Below are 18834 nucleotides of genomic sequence, written 5' to 3'. Positions count from 1 at the left end.
GCTAACATGTCTTTCATGAGGAGAAGGGGATATATATTCTCCACACTGACTGAATTTAAATTCCTAAAGTCAACACAGAGATGTTTAGAGCCATCTTTTTTCTCTCTAAACAACAATTGGGCTGCAATTTTTGGCCGGGCTGGTTCAATTAAACCCCTTGCTAGGTTTTTCTCAATGAATGCCCTCAGTTCTTCCAGCTCCCTCGGAGACATGCTATACATCTTTGGTTTAGGGAGTTTAGCTCTGGGTAGAATTTCTATCACACAGTCAGTGGATCGGTGGGGGGGAAGCTCATCAGAGGCCTTTCCACTAAAAACATCAGCCAAGTCCTTGTATTCTTTGGGTAAGCCCTGGGTTGGCATGGTGTAAGCGGGCATTGCTGTTTCTAGGTGCTCTGCCCCCTCAGTTTCTCTGTCTGGATTCTCAGCAAAAGTCATGTGCATCTGCACTCTTATGGTGCCTTGCTTCCAATTATTTAGGGGTTCCATTTTTTCAGCCATGCAAGACCCAGAATTAGTGACACTTAGACTTATATACTGTTTCTTAGTGCTTTACAGCCCTAAGCAGTTTAAAATGTCAGCATATTGCCCCCAACAATCTGGGTCCTCATTTTAGTGACCTCAGAATGATGGAAGGCTGAGTCAATCTTGAGCTGTTGAGACTCGAACTGCCCAACTGCTGCAGCTGACAGTCAGCAGAAGTAGCCTGCAGTACTGCATTCTAACCACTGTGCCATCACGGCTCTTAAGGAGGGCTAACCTCTGTAAAATATGCAATTGCAGTAGAAGTCATCAAGACCAGTCTCCTAACTGATTGCCTAAGTGATCGACATAATCAAAGCACAATTCTGACCTATCTACTTCTGATTTTCTTTGTGACAGGATTTTTGCAGTGAAGTGCAACACTTGTTTGGAAGCAATTACACCCAGTGAGTTTGTTATGCGAGCTCAGAAAAGTGTATACCATGTAGGCTGCTTCTGCTGTTGTGTCTGTGAGAAACAGCTCCAGAAGGGAGATGAATTTGTCCTTAAGGATGGCCAACTGCTGTGCAGGAATGACTATGAGAAGGAACGTGAAAGGCTCAGCATTGGAAGTCCAGCCCCATCAGATTCTGGTAAGGCAGCACCACTTATTTTGTTGGGAGCATTGACGAGGCAGCAACGTTTCTGGTTAGTATCATGCTGTTTATAAGGTTTAATATTTCCCAGAAATAGCTGTCCCTGAGGTTAAGGATTGCACGACAATAGAAAAGTATGTTTTATTAAGAAGTTCATATTATTCCAGTAGTTTAAGCAAAGGCAACAACACTTAAACGTATTAAAACCAAGGGATAACATTTATTTATGTTTATTTCACCTTATTTTTTTATATAAATAATTCAAGGCAGCAAATGTATCTAATTCATCCTCTTACTTTCCCCACTGCAATCCTGTAAAGAAGAATGGGCTGAGAGAGAGGGATTCCTTCTTCCACCGGTAGCCTCCCACCGTCCAGTGCGATCCCACAGAGTTGGCCTCCTCAGGGTGCCGTCGGCCAGACAGCGACCCCCAGGGGGAGAGCCTTCTCTGTGGTAGCGCCTTCCCTCTGGAATGAGCTGCCCCCGGAGCTTCGTATAATCCCCGACCTCCGGTCCTTCCGACGCACCCTAAAAAGTTGGCTTTTCCAGCAAGCCAGCCTGGCCTGAACAAAACAAAACAAATTATTGATCACTGTTAATTTTAATTCGATTTTTTTAAAAAAAATATGTCATTGTCAATTTTAATTGGGTTTGGGATATATTCTATTTAATTTTTTAAAACTTTTGTATTATGTGTTTCTTTTAATGTTGTACGCCGACCTGAGTCCTTGGGAGAAGGGCGGCATATAAATCTAATAAACCTAAACCTAAACCCATTGGCCCAAAGTCACCCAACTGGTTTTTGTGCCTAAGATAGTGATTAAAATTAAAGTATGATTTAATTCTTTACCTGCTTAATCCATCAATAATTTCAAACATTCTACAATTGATCCAGATGTGGCTGGTAATAAAGCAAATAACATGCTCACCCCCTGTACTTGTGTTCAGTTTGTCAGGATTTTTGCTCTTAGCTCTGATCTTATGAATCAATTCCTTGAAGTCACATTTCTAGAGGCAAAGAAGTTACCAGAGGTAACTTGAAATAATATTTTTGATCCTTTCACCCCTAGTACTTCTTTTCACTAGACTTGACATATCCAATTCCTGCAACTGTTCTTTGTATGCTTTAGCCTCCTTAATCCTCTTTGTTGCTCTTCTCATTGTAGTGAACGAAACGGGATGCAATATTCCAATTGTGGTCTTACTGAGGCATTAAAAAACAGTTCTAAAACATCACATGATCTTGATTCTGCCCCTCTGTTAATGCTGCCAATTAGCATCTACAGCACACTGCTGGCTCATATTTAAGTGGTTGTCCAGTAGGACTCCTAAATCTCTCTGACAGTTACTGCTGTTGAGCTTAAGTACCACATATTCCATACTTGTACATGGGGTTTTTCTTGCCTAACTGTAAAACCTTATTTTTTTTCACCACTGAATTTCATTTTGTGGAATAGGGCCCAGTGTTCAAGTCTGTCGAGATCCTTCTGAATCTTTAGCTGATCTTCTGGAGTATTGGCTACTCCTCCTAGCTTGATGTTGTCTGCAAATTTGATGAGTTTCCCTTTTATCCCCTCATCTAAATTATTTATGAAGATGTTGAAGAATACTGGGTCTAAGACAGAACCTTGAGGGACTCTGCTGTATCAGTCCCTCTATGTAGATATAGTTCCTGTAAGTACTACATGTTGTGTGCGGTTGGTCAGCCAGTTATGAATCTATCTGGTGGTGATATTGTCTAACCCACATTTTTCTTACCAAGTAGTAGGTTATGGTCTATCTTACCAAATGACTTACTAAAGTCCACAGCATTTCTCTGGTTCACTATTTTGTCAAAAAAAAAGAGAAAAGATTTGTTTGGCATAGTCCTTTTTTGACAAACTCGTGTTGGCTCCTGATTATAACTTTGCTTGTCTTTAGGACATCAATCTTATATGCACATATAAACCTCAAGAGCAAAAAACGATGGCCCCCAGGGGAAAAAGGAAGTTCAGTCTTACAAATTGTTCTTTAGATTCTTGAACTAATTAGGTGCTTTGTTGATGAGTACTTATCTGAATCATTATGCCCCTTTTCCTCTGGGTCACTTATTCTTTTCTATGGAGCACAGAAGAAAGGAAGGAAAATACTTCTGAGTCTGGAAATATCACCCCATTACCTCACTGTTAATTCCATATTGACAGATTTGCAAGTAACTTTGGAAATGTTTGAGATGTTTATGTGAAGTATTTCAATCCCATGAAAGAAGAATCTGATTTAGAGCTGCTTTCCTGTTCAAATGTTATTCTCTTGAACTTGATGCCAGAGGCTGGCCATGCCCATCCTCTGCATCTCCTATTACTGCCTGTCATCCCTTTCCGTTTCCTAAAATTTGGATCTCATAATCAATAGAAGCTTTTCATCAAAACTGGAATCATTTTAAAGAAAGTGTAGATATGAATTCCCATTTTTAGATGAGTTGTGTTTTATTGCTTACTTTGGAAATGCCAGTTTTAACAGAAATGCATTATTTGAAAATAATAGTCCCATCTAAAACAGAATCAGCAAAATACTGCCATCTTCTGGCAAATATGTAGTTTTCTGGCTATCAAAATAAAGTAATAGGATAGCTTAAAAAAAATCAATGAAGAAATATAATGATTTTTCCCCAGTGCTGGCTGAGACTCTTTCAGTTACTAGTAGCCTGGAAATTACTTAAATACAATTGTACCAAGCCATCTCTTGCCAACTCGGAACAGGAGTTGCTTCCCACTTGTTAGAGTGAAGATATTCACTGTAACATCTTACCACTGCATTGGTCTTTAGGGCCAGCATTAATATTCCTGTTCCATATTAGGTAAAGGATTTTCTTAATGATACCACTGTCTTATCCATTACTTCGCCATTTTATATAAAATCCATCCAGATGTAATTATGCTATTTCGGCAGTATCAATGCAAATAAAAAAGTTTTCACAATAATTGAGCAGAGAGTTTCTCATCTTTGTACTTGTGATCAGAAACAATATTGTTATTATAATTTAAAATAACTATTTATCTCCATCATTCCCAGTTTCACTGTGAATTCCCTCATCCTTGTGGAAGATCAGCCCACTGGATAGAATTTTGGTTTCAATTTCTGCAGTATCTTTTTTTTTTCTTTGTTTGTCACCATTGCCAATGTGCTATCCTTTACTTAAAACCACTTGATTTTGGAACTATTTGCATATAATTTAACAAATCCTAAAGCACTGTTCTAAATGGAAAGCCTCTTGGAGTTTTCCAGATTCCTGCATGAGGTCTGGCATCTCCAAGGGTTGTCTTAATTTGTTGCACACCAGTGGTGGGTTTCAAATTTTTTTCGAACCTACTCTGTGGGTGTGGCCTCCTTTGTGGGAGTGGCTTGCCAGCCATGTGACCTGGTGGGAGTGGCTTGCCGGCCATGTGTTCTCTCTCTCTCTCTCTCTCTCTCTCTCTCTCTCTCCTTCCTTTTGTCTCTCTGTCCCTTTTTCCTTTTTTTCTTTCATCTCTCTCACTTTTTCTTTCTTCTTTCTTTCTTTCTTTCTTTCTTTCTTCCTTTCTTCATTTCTTTCTCTTTCTCTCTCTGTGTGAGTCTGTGTGTGTGTGTGTGTGTGTGTGTGTGTGTGTGTGTGTGAGTGGTGGGTTTCAAAAATTTTTGGAACCTCATCTGTAGGTGTGGCCTGCTTTCCGGGTCCACTGGTGGAACCTCTTCTAACCGGTTCAGTAGATTTGACGAACCGGTTCTACCGAACTGGTGCGAACTGGCAGGAACCCACCTCTGTTGCACACTCTGTTGCAAGCACATTTAGCTTAGCAGCAGAAGTCGACTGTAACTCAGAACAAAGTAGGAATGCAAGCAAGACCAGACCTTCTCCGGGACGTTTAGTCAGCTATGAAATGACAGCAGATTCCTGCTTGGTCAGTATCTTTCTTTACAATCCCATTTAGAAACCCAAGGGATGAAGTAGCAGCACGAAAACTCAGGACCATCCTTGTGAGAAAATGAAGATAAAGCAGAAAATACTGGAAGCCATATGTTGTCCATAATCTGTAAAGCTCCTCATTCAATGATTCCCTCCTCTAAACCCCAGTGGCCAAGCCTAAGTAAACAGAGGCCTGTGAAAGAAGTGCCGTCTTTCCAATTAAAAATTCACTAACATCTCTCCTTCCCCTAATTCCCTCAAACCAAAGAATTTTTTTTCATCTTTTTTCATGAATCCAGTATTTCATTGCTTTCCCCTATTGAGTCGAGGTCAGTGCAGACAATATACACCGCCTGTTGTCTTTTGCCATGTGACATAAGGAGGAATTTTAAAGATTAATTAATTTCTACCCTGTCTGTGGAGGAGAGTTAATTAAAAGCATTGCTTATGTTAAAGCAGAACCAACTTTCCATTATTTGGGGGGATTTGGTAAGCAGGTGTTTGGGGGGTGTTGAAGCTATTTTTCTTTCTTTGGATAGGAGTCTCTCAGCACCATTTTTCCAATCGGTCGTTTTAAACTTTCTCTGTTTCATGCTTCAAATGCAATCAGAGTTGGGAAATATTTTATCACTCTAATTCTCTAAGTTTTCCTCGGTCTTCCATTTTCAAGCTCTCAACAATCCCCTAGGTTTGTTGGGAGTGGTGGGAATTCCAAATCAGTACAGTTGCGGGGTAATAAGTTTGGACAAAGGAAATACAGCAGGAATAAAGTCTGAATGTTTTTAGAATACTGAGGATAAGTGCTTATTTGTTCTATTTTAAAATCTGGTAAGCTACACATCCAGGATAAGGCTCCAAAACACATTTACAAATTTGCAAATAGTTTGTAAGAGTTTAAAAGAGTAAGAGTTTAAAAAAGTAAATGACCCTAAATGAGATAACAGTATGCAAATAGGCCAGGATAAACTTCCTACCTACAGTCACTTGCTTCAAAATTTTATCCCTGCCTTGCATTGGGGTTTTTAAAAGTGATTTCAATGCAAATCATTTTTTTAAAGTTTCCACAAAATTAGAAGAGCTACTAACCCTAACATGTAACTTAATTTTAAATTCTCATTCACCTTCATTTACAGCTTCAATATACCCAGCTATTCCTGGTAGGGCTGCAATCAGGGTTCCACCACAAAACTGTGCCCGACTAAACCGTGTCGCTGACGTCATCAACGGGGCGACAACAGCGCAGAGACAGAAGCACGCTGTAAATGCTAAACCTAAAATTAACCCCTAAACCTAAACCTAACCCCCCTAAACCTAATCCTAAACCTAATCCTAAACCTAACCCTTAACCTAACCCTAACCCTAACCCTAAACCTAACCCTTAACCTAACCCTAAACCTAATCCTAACCCTTAACCTAACCCTAAACCTAACCCTTAACCTAACCCTACACCTAACCCTAACCCTTAACCTAACCCTAAACCTAACCCTAAACCTAACCCTAAAGCTAACCCTTACTTTAAGTTGAATCGGATTGCTTTCAAAGTGCTATTTAAAGCGCCCTTCTTTCTCCGCGCTGGCTGTTGTCGCCCTGTTGATGATGTCAGCGACGCGGTTTAATCGGGTGCGGTTTAGTTGAGCGCGGTTTTGACGGGTCACGGCAGTCAGTGGTGGGATTCAGCCTGTCCGCACCTATCCGGGAGAACCGGTTGTTAACTTTCTAAGCAGTCCGGAGAACCGGTTGTTGGAAGAAATCTCCTTTTGTTTCTTTCCACTTTACAGGGCTAATCCCTGTAAAGGGAAGGCAGGAAGGAAACATTCTGGTGTTGTTTCTAGCCTAATCTTTATTGCCCTGCTTACAGAAACTGCCTCTCTGGTTAACCCTTATGACATTGCAACAGCTAAGGCGAAGCGCCCATTGACCTTAGTGACGTTGGGTTGACCACACCCACAAAGTCACATGATCACTGAGCCACGCCTACCCAGCTGGTCATTAAGGAAGAGAACCGGTTGTTAAATTATTTGAATCCCACCACTGGCTGCAATGCAATTCTTCAAGATCAAGAATTAGAAGAGAAAAACCACTGATTCCTTTTACTTCCAGTTGTCTCATGTTCTGTGTTTTGCACTCAAAAGAAATTGAGTGTCTGAAAGCACATTTTAAAAAGCTATTTTTTAAAAATTAGAACAGTAATCTCATTATGCCAATACTTTCATACATTCTGTCATTTTTACAATGGTATTTTGATTTCATGTAGAATTTGTCTACATAGACTTAAAGTGATACTAAGATAGTACAATGGAATATACTCAATTTAGATTGCAAGTTGGAATTAAAATTTGAATGTGTCATGTGTTTGTTTAAAACCACATTCTCTGAATGTAGACATCAGTCATAACACAAAGTTTGTATTTGTAAGGTGGTAAACATACTTAATATTCTTTCTTCCTCCTGTTTCCCTGACAACCACACACCTGTGAGGCAGGTGCATACCAACATGTACACACATCAGGGGTGGGTTTCTCGCCCCGTTCCAACCAGTTCGGTTGGAATGGGGCCGGCGGCGTCCTCGTGCACACGCGCAGTGCACGCATGCGTACTAGCGTCTGTGCGATGCTCCAGCTGCTCCTGGAGGATCGCGCAGGCGCTGTATGCGTCCTGCGCATGCGTGGAAGAGCAGAACTCATCAAAACCGGGTAAGAAACACGGGCAGGCGGGTGGACCCTTCGGCGTTCCCGGAAGTTACTTACTTCCGGGTTCGCCGACCAACCCACCCCTGAAACACATGTACTGCACAACACTTTATTGGAAGTAGCTTCCCAAATTACATCTGTGTTCATTTATTAAAGTTTTTGTGCAACATTTTAAAGCTAAATATTTTAATTATAACAATTTGTGAATTTTATTGCAATGGGTTGTTTTTATATTATAAGGTAAAAGTGACGATGAGGCCAGCTTCTGCAAAATGGAAGAGACTGAGAAAGCAGCGGAGGAGATCAGGGATCATAAACGGCCCAAGAGGCCCCGGACAATCCTAACCACACAGCAACGCCGAGCATTTAAAGCATCATTTGAAGTATCTTCTAAGCCATGTAGGAAGGTACATTTTAATAATCAGAAGACATTGGAATCCTATATGTAGGATCTATTATGGTTGGCAGTTTTTACTGACTAAGGTCTTTGTGTCCCAAGATACTTATAGAGATTGATGTTTCCGTAACTCATGCATATTGTGATCCAAAAACAATAATTCTTTATATTTCTAATTTAATTGATAAGGGTCTTCCCATTCAGCACAGACTCTCGGCTGCATGCAATTAAATCTAATGCATTGCTTCTGTCCTGGCTCCATAAGAAATCATTAAAAATACAGTAAGTGCTCCTCCATATTAATCTGAAACCCAACCAAAATTCATCTAGATCAGGGGTCTACAACCTTAAACACTCAAAGAGCCATTTGGACCCGCTTCCCACAGAAAAGAAAACACCGGGAGCCACAAAACCTGGGTGGGCATGGCCAACTTGACTCACTCTCTCCCACCAGTCACATGACCTCCCCCCCCAGTCACGTCTATGTGGGTTTTGTGTCTCCTGGTGTTTTCTTTTCTCTGTGGGTGTGAGTGAGAAATCTCTCTCCCTCTCTTTCTTTCTCCCTCTCTATTTCCCTCTCCCTCCCCCTTTCTCCTCTCTCTTTCTTTCTCCCTCTTTCTCCCTCTAACATCTCTCTCTTTCTCCCTCTGTCTTTCTCCCTCTCTATTTCCCTCTCCCTCCCCCTCTCTCATCTTTCTTTCTCTCTCTCATTTCTCTCTCTCTCTCTCCCTCCCTCCCCCTATCTGTCTCTATGGCTCTATCTCTCTCTTTCGCTCTCATCTCTCTTTCACTCGCTCCCTCATCTCTTCTTCTCTATCTCCCTCTCTCCCTCTCTTCCTCTCCCTCTCACCTCTCTTTCTCTCTCTCCCTCCCTCTCTCTATCTCCCTCTCCCTCTAACATCTCTCTCTTCCTCTTTCTCCCTCTGTCTTTCTCCCTTTCTCTCTATTCCCTCTCCCTCCCTCCCTCTCTCATCTCTTTCTCTCTCATCTCTCCCTCTCCCTCTCATCTCTCTTTCTTTCTATCTCCCTCTCCCTTCCTCTCGCATCTCTCTTTTTCTCTCTCATCTCTTTCTTTCTCCCATCTCTTTCCCTCTCTTCCTCCCACTATCTCTCTCTATGACTCTATCTCTCTCTTTCTCTCTGATCTCGCTTTCACTCGCTCTCTCATCTCTTTTTCTCTCTATCTCCCTACCCCTCTCTTATCTCTCTTTTTCTTTCTCTCATCTCTTTCTCTCTTTCTCCTTCTATCTCTCTTTCTCTCTCATCTCTTTCTTTGTCTCCCCCATCTCTCTCTATGGCTCTAACTATATATCTCTTTCTCTCTCATATCTCTTTCTTGCTCTCATACCTCTTTCTCTCTCTCTCTCTCTCTCTCTCTCTCTCTTTCTTTCTCTCTTTCTTTCTCTCTCTCCCTCCCTCCCTCCCCAACTCCCCACCCCCACATCCCAACCCTCACACCCAGGGAATAACTGTAAGGAAATTCGGCCATGTTCTCTCTCTCCCTCCCTCCCTCCCTCTCCCTCCCTCCCTCCCTCCCTCCCTCCCTCCCTCTCTCTCTCTCTCTCTCTCTCTCTGGAAAGATACAAAAATAAACCTTGGGTTGCAAAAGGAGTGACTGTCAGGCTGTTACATCATAGCACCACAAGATTGCTGCCTTAGATCACTGCACACACTTCAAAGATGCATTATCCCAACCCTACTTCTGGCCTTGGTTGGTGCTGGATGCACAACCTGCTCTCCTCCCCGAGAGAATGAGTTGCCAAGGGTGAGTGGGGCAGGGAATGGGCTCCAGGAGACGGGGGGGGGGCATCTCCCCCATTGTGATGCACACTAGCTTTCACTGTGCTGCACAAGGCACTGCAAAAACAGAGGACAGACCATGGAGGGGGTATTGGGTCTTATCCCCCTGCCTCATGCCAAAAGGAAAGCCAGATGGCTTCTCCTCTTAGAAACCCCACTACCCTTCTCCCTGCTCCCTTCCCCATTCCCAAATCCAATTCGGGAGGAGCATGCGCTGGAAACACTTGTTGGGGCAACATCGGAACATGCCTTCTGACCCTCTGGCGCTCAGCCCGCAACTCTCTGCACTCCTCCAGGCCCTGCTTGCTGAGGAGGGGGAGCAGCCCTGATGCATCCTCTGCCCCCCCCCCATTGCCCCAGCCATCACTGCCCGGCTAGATCAAAGGGGCACCACATTTCAAATGTGGCAGCTCATGTTGGAGGTGCTGAACAGTGGGGCAGATGTGAGAGCTGGGCCAGGCCTCTCCACTGTCCGACTCACCAATGGGGACACTTCTGCCGAGCCAGCCACCTCCCCCCCCACTGGGCTTTTGTGCCTGGTGCTCAGCCGGGGGAGGGGAACACTTTCCAAAGTTGCCCCCTTCCTTCTCTTGGCCTCCCCGATGAGGGAGAAGGAAAGCCAGGCTTGGGGGAAGGCCCTCCACCCTGAAAGATCTACCCCCACACTTCTCTCCCAGCCTTCTTTGCTGGCAGCAACAGCAAATGTACTGTGACGAAGGTGGAATGCTGTTGCCCCATAACTTCGCTCCCACACTAAGGCTCTGCCCATCACCATGGTCATGACAAGGTGACAGCTCTTTCATCCCTCTGCCACGACAGGGCCACTGGGGGCCCAGAAAGAGCTGCATGCAACTCTAGAACCGCAGGTTGCCAACACCCAGTCTAGATTTTAAAGCCCTTCATGGTATTGGACCTGGGTACTTGAGAGACCGCCTGCTGCCAATTACCTCCACCAGACCGATTAGATCCCACAGACTAGGTTTTGTATCTTGGAGCGAAGGGAAGGACGCGACAAGAGACAAGTGAAAGTGACTTTATTCAGCTCATAGTAAACTGCGATTCAACGTGGCGTGGTTCGCGCCAAACATTTATACCCCCGGGTTTGAACGAGGAGCCAATGGGGCGTCGAGTAGCTCGACCAATCAGGGCGAGGATTGAACCGGCTCCGCCCGGGAACCAATCAGGGAAGGAGTCCTTTATTCGCGCGCTTGTATTTCCCGCGCTAGTATTCAACACCCCTCCCCCCCAGTCAAAGAGTTCCTTTAGGAAGGGCAAACATAGTCCTGTAGGTAGGCGGGCCGGTGGCGTTCTCGTCCCGATCTTCGTGGCTCCCCGGCGGTTGTCGACGGGGGGGGAACCGCCGGTGGAGGAGTGTCCGTGGTGGGGCGGTGAACGTGCGGCGTGACCCCGAGAGGAGGCGCTGGCCCCGGGTCCCGTGCCCGATGTCCATCTGTCCGGGGTAGCGTCTCCGTGGCAACAGGAGTGTCCGGTAGCGGCCCCGCGCAGTCTAGTTGGGGTGTAGGTTCAGAGTCTCGATAAGGGCTTCGAGGAAAAGAGTAGCCGGTTGGGGCGCGCCTGTCCTGCAAGTTCGCATCGGCATGCCTCCCGTTCCCCGGCTGGAAACGGTCCGTTGGGGAAAAGGTCAACGAGGGTGGCTCCTGGTGTGAGCGGGTGTCTGAGGGGCTTGGGCCGTCTGTTTCTGCGTGAAGGCGACGCCTTAACTGGTCCACGTGGCGCCTCCATTGTGTTCCGTCGGCCAGGGCGACCCTGAAGGAACAGGGGCCGGTCAGAGCTGTGATGGTTGCGGGAACCCACCGTGGATCCCCAGAAAAGGAACGGGCCCATACAGGGTCCCCTAACTTAAACGCGTGGGAAGGAAAGGCCCCCAGGTTGCTTGGCGGATCCCCTGCGTATAATGGATGGAGCCTGTCTAGGGGGGTCCGCAATCTCCTACCCATCAAGAGCTCCGCGGGACTTTTATTGGTCGTCGGACAGGGTATGGAGTGCTGGCTCAAGAGGTAGGCCGCTACTCTTTCTTGCCAGTCGCCCTGGTCCATGCGGCCCAAAGTTCTTTCGCTGAGCGAACTGCTCGCTCCGCCCGGCCGTTACTAGCTGGGTGATAAGGGGCCGTGGCCGCGTGTCTGATTCCTTGTTCGGCCAGGAATTCTTGGAACGTGGTGGAGGTAAACTGGGGCCCGTTATCGGAAACTATCACATCCGGTAACCCATGGGTAGCGAACATCTTACGGAGGGCCCTCACTGTGCTCTCCGCTGTGGTGGAGGTCATGATTACCAGCTCCACCCACTTGGAGTAAGCATCGACCACTATCATGAAGTTCCGGCCGTGGAAGGGGCCGGCGAAGTCGATGTGTATACGGGACCATGGGCCTCTAGGGATTTCCCACTCACGAGGGGCGGCTGTGGGGGGATTCGGCCTAGAGTTTTGGCAGACCCTGCATCGGCCAACGTAGTCTGCAATTTCCGAGTCTAACAAGGGCCACCACACGTAGCTACGGGCTAAGGCTTTCATTCGCGCTATGCCTGGGTGGTTTTTGTGGAGTGCGGGCAGGATTCGTGCCCGTAGGGCTTTGGGGATCACTACCCTATCCCCCCAGACAAGACAACCCCCGTGAAGGGCGAGTTCGGCTTGTCGCGCTTTAAATGGGCGGAATTCTTCCGCTACCTTTTCCGTGGGCCACCCCCTCAAAACCCATGAAGCAACCTGAGATAGGACGGGGTCAGCCTTTGTGCCGGCTGCAACGTCCGCGGCCGAGACGGGGAGGTCGGATTCGGCGATGGACAGAACAGAGAGTGCGGGCACGTGGGCTGTGTCCGTCTCTGGCAGAGGGCAACGGCTCAGGGCGTCTGCGTGCCCTAGCTGTTTTCCCGGACGGTATAACAGCGTATACGAATACGCCGTTAGGAACTCCGTCCACCGAGTCATGCGGGGGGACAAAATGGGGGGAGTTGGCTTGTCGCCCGCCAGTAGCCCCAGGAGGGGCTTGTGATCCGTGACTAGGGTGAACTTTCTACCATAAAGGTAGTCATGGAATCGCTTAATGCCGGACACTGCAGCCAGGGCTTCTTTATCGATTTGGCTGTAGTTCCGCTCCGTGGAGGAGAGTGTCCGGGAATAGAAAGCTATGGGGGCTTCTGAGCCGTTCGGGAGGACGTGGCTCAGGACCGCCCCTATGCCATAGGGGGAGGCGTCGCAAGTCAGAATTAGAGGCATCCTATCGCTGTACTGGATTAGGACTGCCGATGAAGTTAAAATGTCCTTTATAGCCGCGAACGCGTGCGCTTCACGGCTACCCCATTTCCAGGCCGCTGACCGGTCAAGTAGTCGGTGTAGCGGCTCAGCTAGTGACGCCTTGTGGGGGATAAAAGGGGCGTAGAAGTTTAAGAGCCCCAGGAACGCCTGTAATTCCGCCCTAGAGGTGGGTGCGGGTGCGTTTTTGATGGCGGCAACTTTGGAAGGAGTGGGGTGGATGCCTTGGGCATCAATGAGGAACCCCAAGAATTCAACTTTGGGAACAGCAATTTCGCATTTGCTGCGCTTTAATTTCAGTCCTGCCTCCCTGAAACGTGTGAGGACCTCCCGCAGTGTTTTCAGGAGTTCCGAGTGACTGGGGGCTGCGACCAGGACGTCGTCGAAGTAGGGAACGACACCTGGGAGCCCGTGGAGCAACCGCTCCATGAGGCTCTGGAAAATCCCAGGGGCAACCGAAACGCCGAATTGGAGACGGCGGCAACGGAAAGCCCCGCGGTGGGTGACGATGGTCTGGGCTGTAGCCGCATCGTCGTCTACGGGAAGCTGCTGGTAGGCCTGTGCCATGTCTAGCTTAGCGAAGATGCGGCCCTGTCCTAAGGAGTGGAGTAGGTGCTGCACTACGGGAACCGGATACGGGTTTGCCTGCAGGGCCAAATTGATGGTCGACTTGTAGTCGGCACATATTCTCACCGATCCGTCGGGTTTGACCGGGAGGACTATGGGGGTTTCCCAACGGGCGTGATCTACGGGCTCGAGTACCCCTTGCTCAATAAGCTTATCAAGTTCCGCGTCTACCTTTGCTCTCAATGCGAAAGGAACCCTGCGTGCCTTCAACCTAACGGGAGCGACCTGGGGATCGAGGCAGAGAGAAATGGGGGTACCCTTGTAACAACCCAATTTCCCATCGAACACATCAGCGAACTCGTCTAGGACGCTATCTACGGGGAGGGGAACTACCCTGTGTACCCCTTCTATGGTGAGGCCCAAGGCGGGGAACCATTCTAACCCCAGGAGAGCGGGCAGGTTGTTCCTAACGACTAAAACTGGGAGTTTCCCTTTAAAATTCCCATATTCCACCCGGATGTGGTATATCCCAGCTGTGGGAATCCCATTTCCCTGATAGTCTAGGAGGGAGACCCCGGCGGGGCGCAGCTTTCTCTGGGGGACCCCGGGGCAAAGGCGGGAGAACAAAGCCCAAGAAAGGAGAGAACGGGATGAACCGGAGTCCACCTCCATTTGGCACAGCTGACCTTCGAGCCGGACGGCGGTGCTTATTTTCCGGTTGCCAGCGGGAACGTGGGATGCCTGGTAGACCACGCAGTCGGCGCTGGGGGGCTGGTAGGTTGAGTGGCAGTCCTCGGAGCGCCTCGCGGGACGTGGCTGCTGGCGGCGTTGCGGTGCCTGGCGCTGGTCGCTGGGCTGCATAAACGACGGGGCTGGCAGGAGAGCCCGGCATACTCTGGCGAGGTGCCCTTCTCCTCGGCAGCGGCGGCAGACGGCAGAGCGGAACGGGCAGGCTGCGCGGCTGTGGCGGCCGCCGCATCCGCGGCAAGGTGCGTTTGAGGCTGGCTGAACGGGCGTCGGCGGTTGCTGGGGTGGCCTCCGCTTCGGCTGCATCCTCATTTGCCCTACGGTTTCCTCCTCCTCCTCCTCGTCTTCAGCAGGAGAGAGATCGTCGACGAGGTTCGTCTGGGTGGACGGCCCCGCGGCGGCTTGCGCGGGGGGGTTTAGCTGGAGGCGTTCCATGTCGGCCGTGGATTGCTCGGAGAGTTCGGCCGCTCGCGCTGTCTCCACGGCTTGCATCAGGGTAATCTTGTGATTCCGGAGCATTCGGCTGCGCAATTGCACGTCGCGGACCCCGCACACAAACTGCTCCGCGAGGTTCTCCTCCAGGTCTGCAAAATCACACTGGGCGGCCACTGTGCGCAAAGCCTCCAGGAACTGGCTGATGGATTCGTTGGGCTTTTGCACTCGGCGGCGGAAAGCGAAACGGCGTGCAAAGAGAGAGGGTGAGGGAGCGTAGTGGTTCCTCAGCCTGGACATCAGCTCGCTCCACCCGAGTTTGTAGGCTGGCCTCGGGGCGGCCAGGGCTCTCGCAGAGGCGAACATGGAAGGCTCACAGCAGGATAGGAAGAAGCTGCATTTCTCCTCGTCGGTCTGAGCCTGGTTCTTCGAGGCGATCAGGTAGCACTCGAAACGTTCCATGAAACTGTCCCATGATTCTCCGCTGGCTCCGCCGAATGGCGCGAAAGGAGGAAGCGAAGATGCCATCGAGGTGTGGAGCCGGAGGGGGAGAGAGGAAAGGCGGAGAAAAACTTCGCGTTCGCTGCCGGAATTCTCAGTCTGAAGTTAGCGTTCGAGCTGGTTCAGACGCGGTGGCAGCTGGCTTGCTCTTCTCCGTGGTCGCGGGAATCGGAATCCCACCTTCGTCGCCAGTTTTGTATCTTGGAGCGAAGGGAAGGACGCGACAAGAGACAAGTGAAAGTGACTTTATTCAGCTCATAGTAAACTGCGATTCAACGTGGCGTGGTTCGCGCCAAACATTTATACCCCCGGGTTTGAACGAGGAGCCAATGGGGCGTCGAGTAGCTCGACCAATCAGGGCGAGGATTGAACCGGCTCCGCCCGGGAACCAATCAGGGAAGGAGTCCTTTATTCGCGCGCTTGTATTTCCCGCGCTAGTATTCAACACTAGGCCTCCTCCGAATTCCATCCGCTGGCCAGTGTCGACTGGCGACTACCCGGAGGAGAGCCTTCTCTGTGGCTGCTCCGACCCTCTGGAACGAACTCCCCGTGGAGATTCGCACCCCCACCACCCTCCAGGCCTTCCGCAAAGCCCTTAAAACCTGGCTGTTCCGACAGGCCTGGGGCTAAAGAACCGTGCCCCTATCTCGAATGGTATGATTGTTGCGCTTTTAAATTATGTATTGTTTTGTGTTGTTGTCAAATTGTTTGTATCCCCCCTTCCCTTGTTTTGAGTTGTGAGCCGCCCTGAGTCCCCCTCGGGGGAAAAGGGCAGCATACAAATGAAATAAACAAACAAAGAAACAAACTAAACAAACAATTTTCTATTTGGATAAGTAGAATAACTAATTCTTTAACAATCATCTGGAACTGGAGCCTGTCTCCCTTTTCCTCAATATTACCTAGAAAGATTGGAGACTGAATTAAAATAGATCCAATGATGGCTTCTTGAGGAGGGGATGCACCACTTTCTTCAAGGAGATTAAACCACCTCTCTTTCAAGAATGATGGATCCAACCATACATCACCTCCTGGGTGGCCTTAACTAAGCAGGAGGGGGATGGATCTAATAAACAAGTGGCCTTACTGACAGTCTCAAAGAACCCCTCTGCCTCCTCAGGAGTCTCTTCTTCTTCTGTGTCTAGATCAACATTTAAATTGCCAGAATGAAGCGACCTTCTTGGCTTTGTCATTTGCCAAAAATAAGTCATTATTGGTACATATTTCTGGTAGTAGTTGACATACCAGCAAACCTGGCATTTAGCAATAGCAATAGCAATAGCAGTTGGACTTATATACTGCTTCATAGGGCTTTCAGCCCTCTCTAAGTGGTTTACAGAGTCAGCAAATTGCCCCCACAGTCTGGGTCCTCATTTCACCCACCTCGGAAGGATGGAAGGCTGAGTCAACCTTGAGCCGGTGAGATTTGAACCGCTGAACTGCAGATAACAGTCAGCTGAAGTGGCCTGCAGTACTGCACCCTAACCACTGCACCACCTCCTTTAAAAAGGATCGTTGTGGATCTAAAGACCTGGCAACAGGATGATATTAGAAACTGGAAGAAAATGTTTATGGAGATTCTCAGGTGCTTTTCCAAAAAGGCAACTGAACTGTTTTTTTCTTGAGGAGGAAGAAAGCATTTCACTTCTCATCCAAGAAGTTTCATCAGTTATAATGGTGGGGAAATGGAAGGATAGGCACTGACCAGGAGTGAAATCAATTTACCTTCGCTACCGGTTTGCAAATGTGAGGGCGCTGTGTAGGGGTTTTCTGTAAATTTCAAAGTTAAGGCTTCTGTCTTCTTTAATGTGCGTTGCACAGTCCAGGAAAGCAAGACTGTTTTCTTTAACATGTTCCCATGTGAACTAAATATATACAGTATGTCCACAGAGTTGATATGTTTAGTGAAAGCTTCCACTTCCTGTGTTTCAAACGTGACCTAAGTATGGTCCATATACCTATACCACTGGTATAATATACTAGTGAATGAGTGGAAAACCTGTGAAGGATTTTAGGACTTTGGTTTTTACCTTTTCCATGTGGAGATTGGCCACAATGGGGAACACAGGTGAACCCATGGTGCAACCATGTTTTTGTCTATAGAAACCTTCATTGTGTTCATTGTTAAAATAGGTAGTGGTTAGGCAGAGGTCCAACATGGCACATATGTGATCCGGGCTGAGGATAGTTCTGTTGCTTAATGTGCTGTCTTATAGCAGACGTTTCTAACTGGCCCTTCATCAAATCACTCTGATTTATGTGATCCTGATGACACATGATCCTGATTGGCTAAAGCGCCGCTGGCTGAGCGCGGGCTGCAAGAAGCACTCCCATTGGCCGCCCTGCTTGACAGCTCCCATATAAACAGCTGCCAAGCAGGGCGAGGTGCTGAATTCTGCCTGTACATAGTTACTAGTTCTGTTTACAATAAATTGTTGTTCAACTCACCTCAGCCACCTCATGTCTCGTCCATCCTTCCAGGACTTTAGGACCGGTCACAAGTCGAGGACTTAGCACAAATAAACCCTCAAGTGGCCTCAATGGCTTTCTGAGAGTGTGCTAACGACCAGATGACTGCAAAGAAATACAGTCCTTCCATTCCCCCCTGTACCATCCTTTCAGAACCTATTCTTCCATCTCCCCACCGTCATAACTGATAAAGCTTTGAAGAAGAAGAGTGAAACACCTTCTTCTCCTTCCTCAAGGAAAAATCAGTCCAGTTGCCATTTTGAAAAAGCACTTTCAGGAACTGGAAGGTGACATTAATATTAAATATTGACTCTGACTTCCCTGTGTATAGTCTACTCCCAGCTTCCTCTCATCTCTCTCTCTGCTGATCACCACTCAGATGGAACTGCCTGCCCTATTCCCTCTGTCACTCACATGTACCCTGATCCCACCATCAGCCACAGCAGGCTTCCACACTGCTTCTGCATTCAGCAGGCACAAGAAAGTCAGATTCTTAGAAAAGATGCCCATATATTCTTACTATTATCCTACACATCTCTAATACCTTTTCTAGCCCCTAATTCCATCAGTATCAGTTGCTGGAATAATACTAAATCATATACTCTAGTCTGCAATACCAAACTAGTCAAAGATCTTAGTCATGAATCACATGACCAGTCCAGCAGGGAAGCTCTGCAAGCTTTCAAATGAAAAATGTTGTCTGGCATGGAACCTGTGGGCAGAAACCATTAGGTGTATTTAAGAGGCCTATGCTCAAGGAACTGCAATGTTCAGGCAAGTCTGACACTTTTACTCCCAACCAATTCAGAATAGCAATAGCAGTTAGACTTATATACCGCTTCATAGGGCTTTCAGGAGTCTACCTCTACCTCCTCAGGAGTCTCTTCTTCTTCTGTGTCTAGATCAACATTTAAATTGCCAGAA

The 18834-nt window shown here is 47.7% G+C and overlaps 1 protein-coding gene across 1 annotated transcript in view; it reads left to right on the top strand.

Moving 5' to 3' along the window:
• LMX1A (LIM homeobox transcription factor 1 alpha) overlaps positions 1-18834 on the top strand; it is a 71382-nt gene that overhangs the window by 38372 nt on the left and 14176 nt on the right. The window contains exons 3-4 of the mRNA XM_087726297.1: positions 882-1114; positions 7970-8136. Of these exons, the coding sequence (XP_087582423.1) occupies positions 882-1114; positions 7970-8136 (400 nt within the window). The remainder of the gene's footprint in view (positions 1-881; positions 1115-7969; positions 8137-18834) is intronic.

Source organism: Thamnophis sirtalis, unplaced genomic scaffold, assembly GCF_051295495.1.
Source record: "Thamnophis sirtalis isolate CommonGarterSnake01/CBP01778 unplaced genomic scaffold, rThaSir2_p1.2 scaffold_12, whole genome shotgun sequence".
In the NCBI taxonomy this organism is placed as follows: domain Eukaryota; kingdom Metazoa; phylum Chordata; class Lepidosauria; order Squamata; family Natricidae; genus Thamnophis; species Thamnophis sirtalis.
The sequence above is the reverse complement of the archived record's forward strand: the minus strand, read 5'-3'. Positions and strand labels throughout refer to the sequence as shown.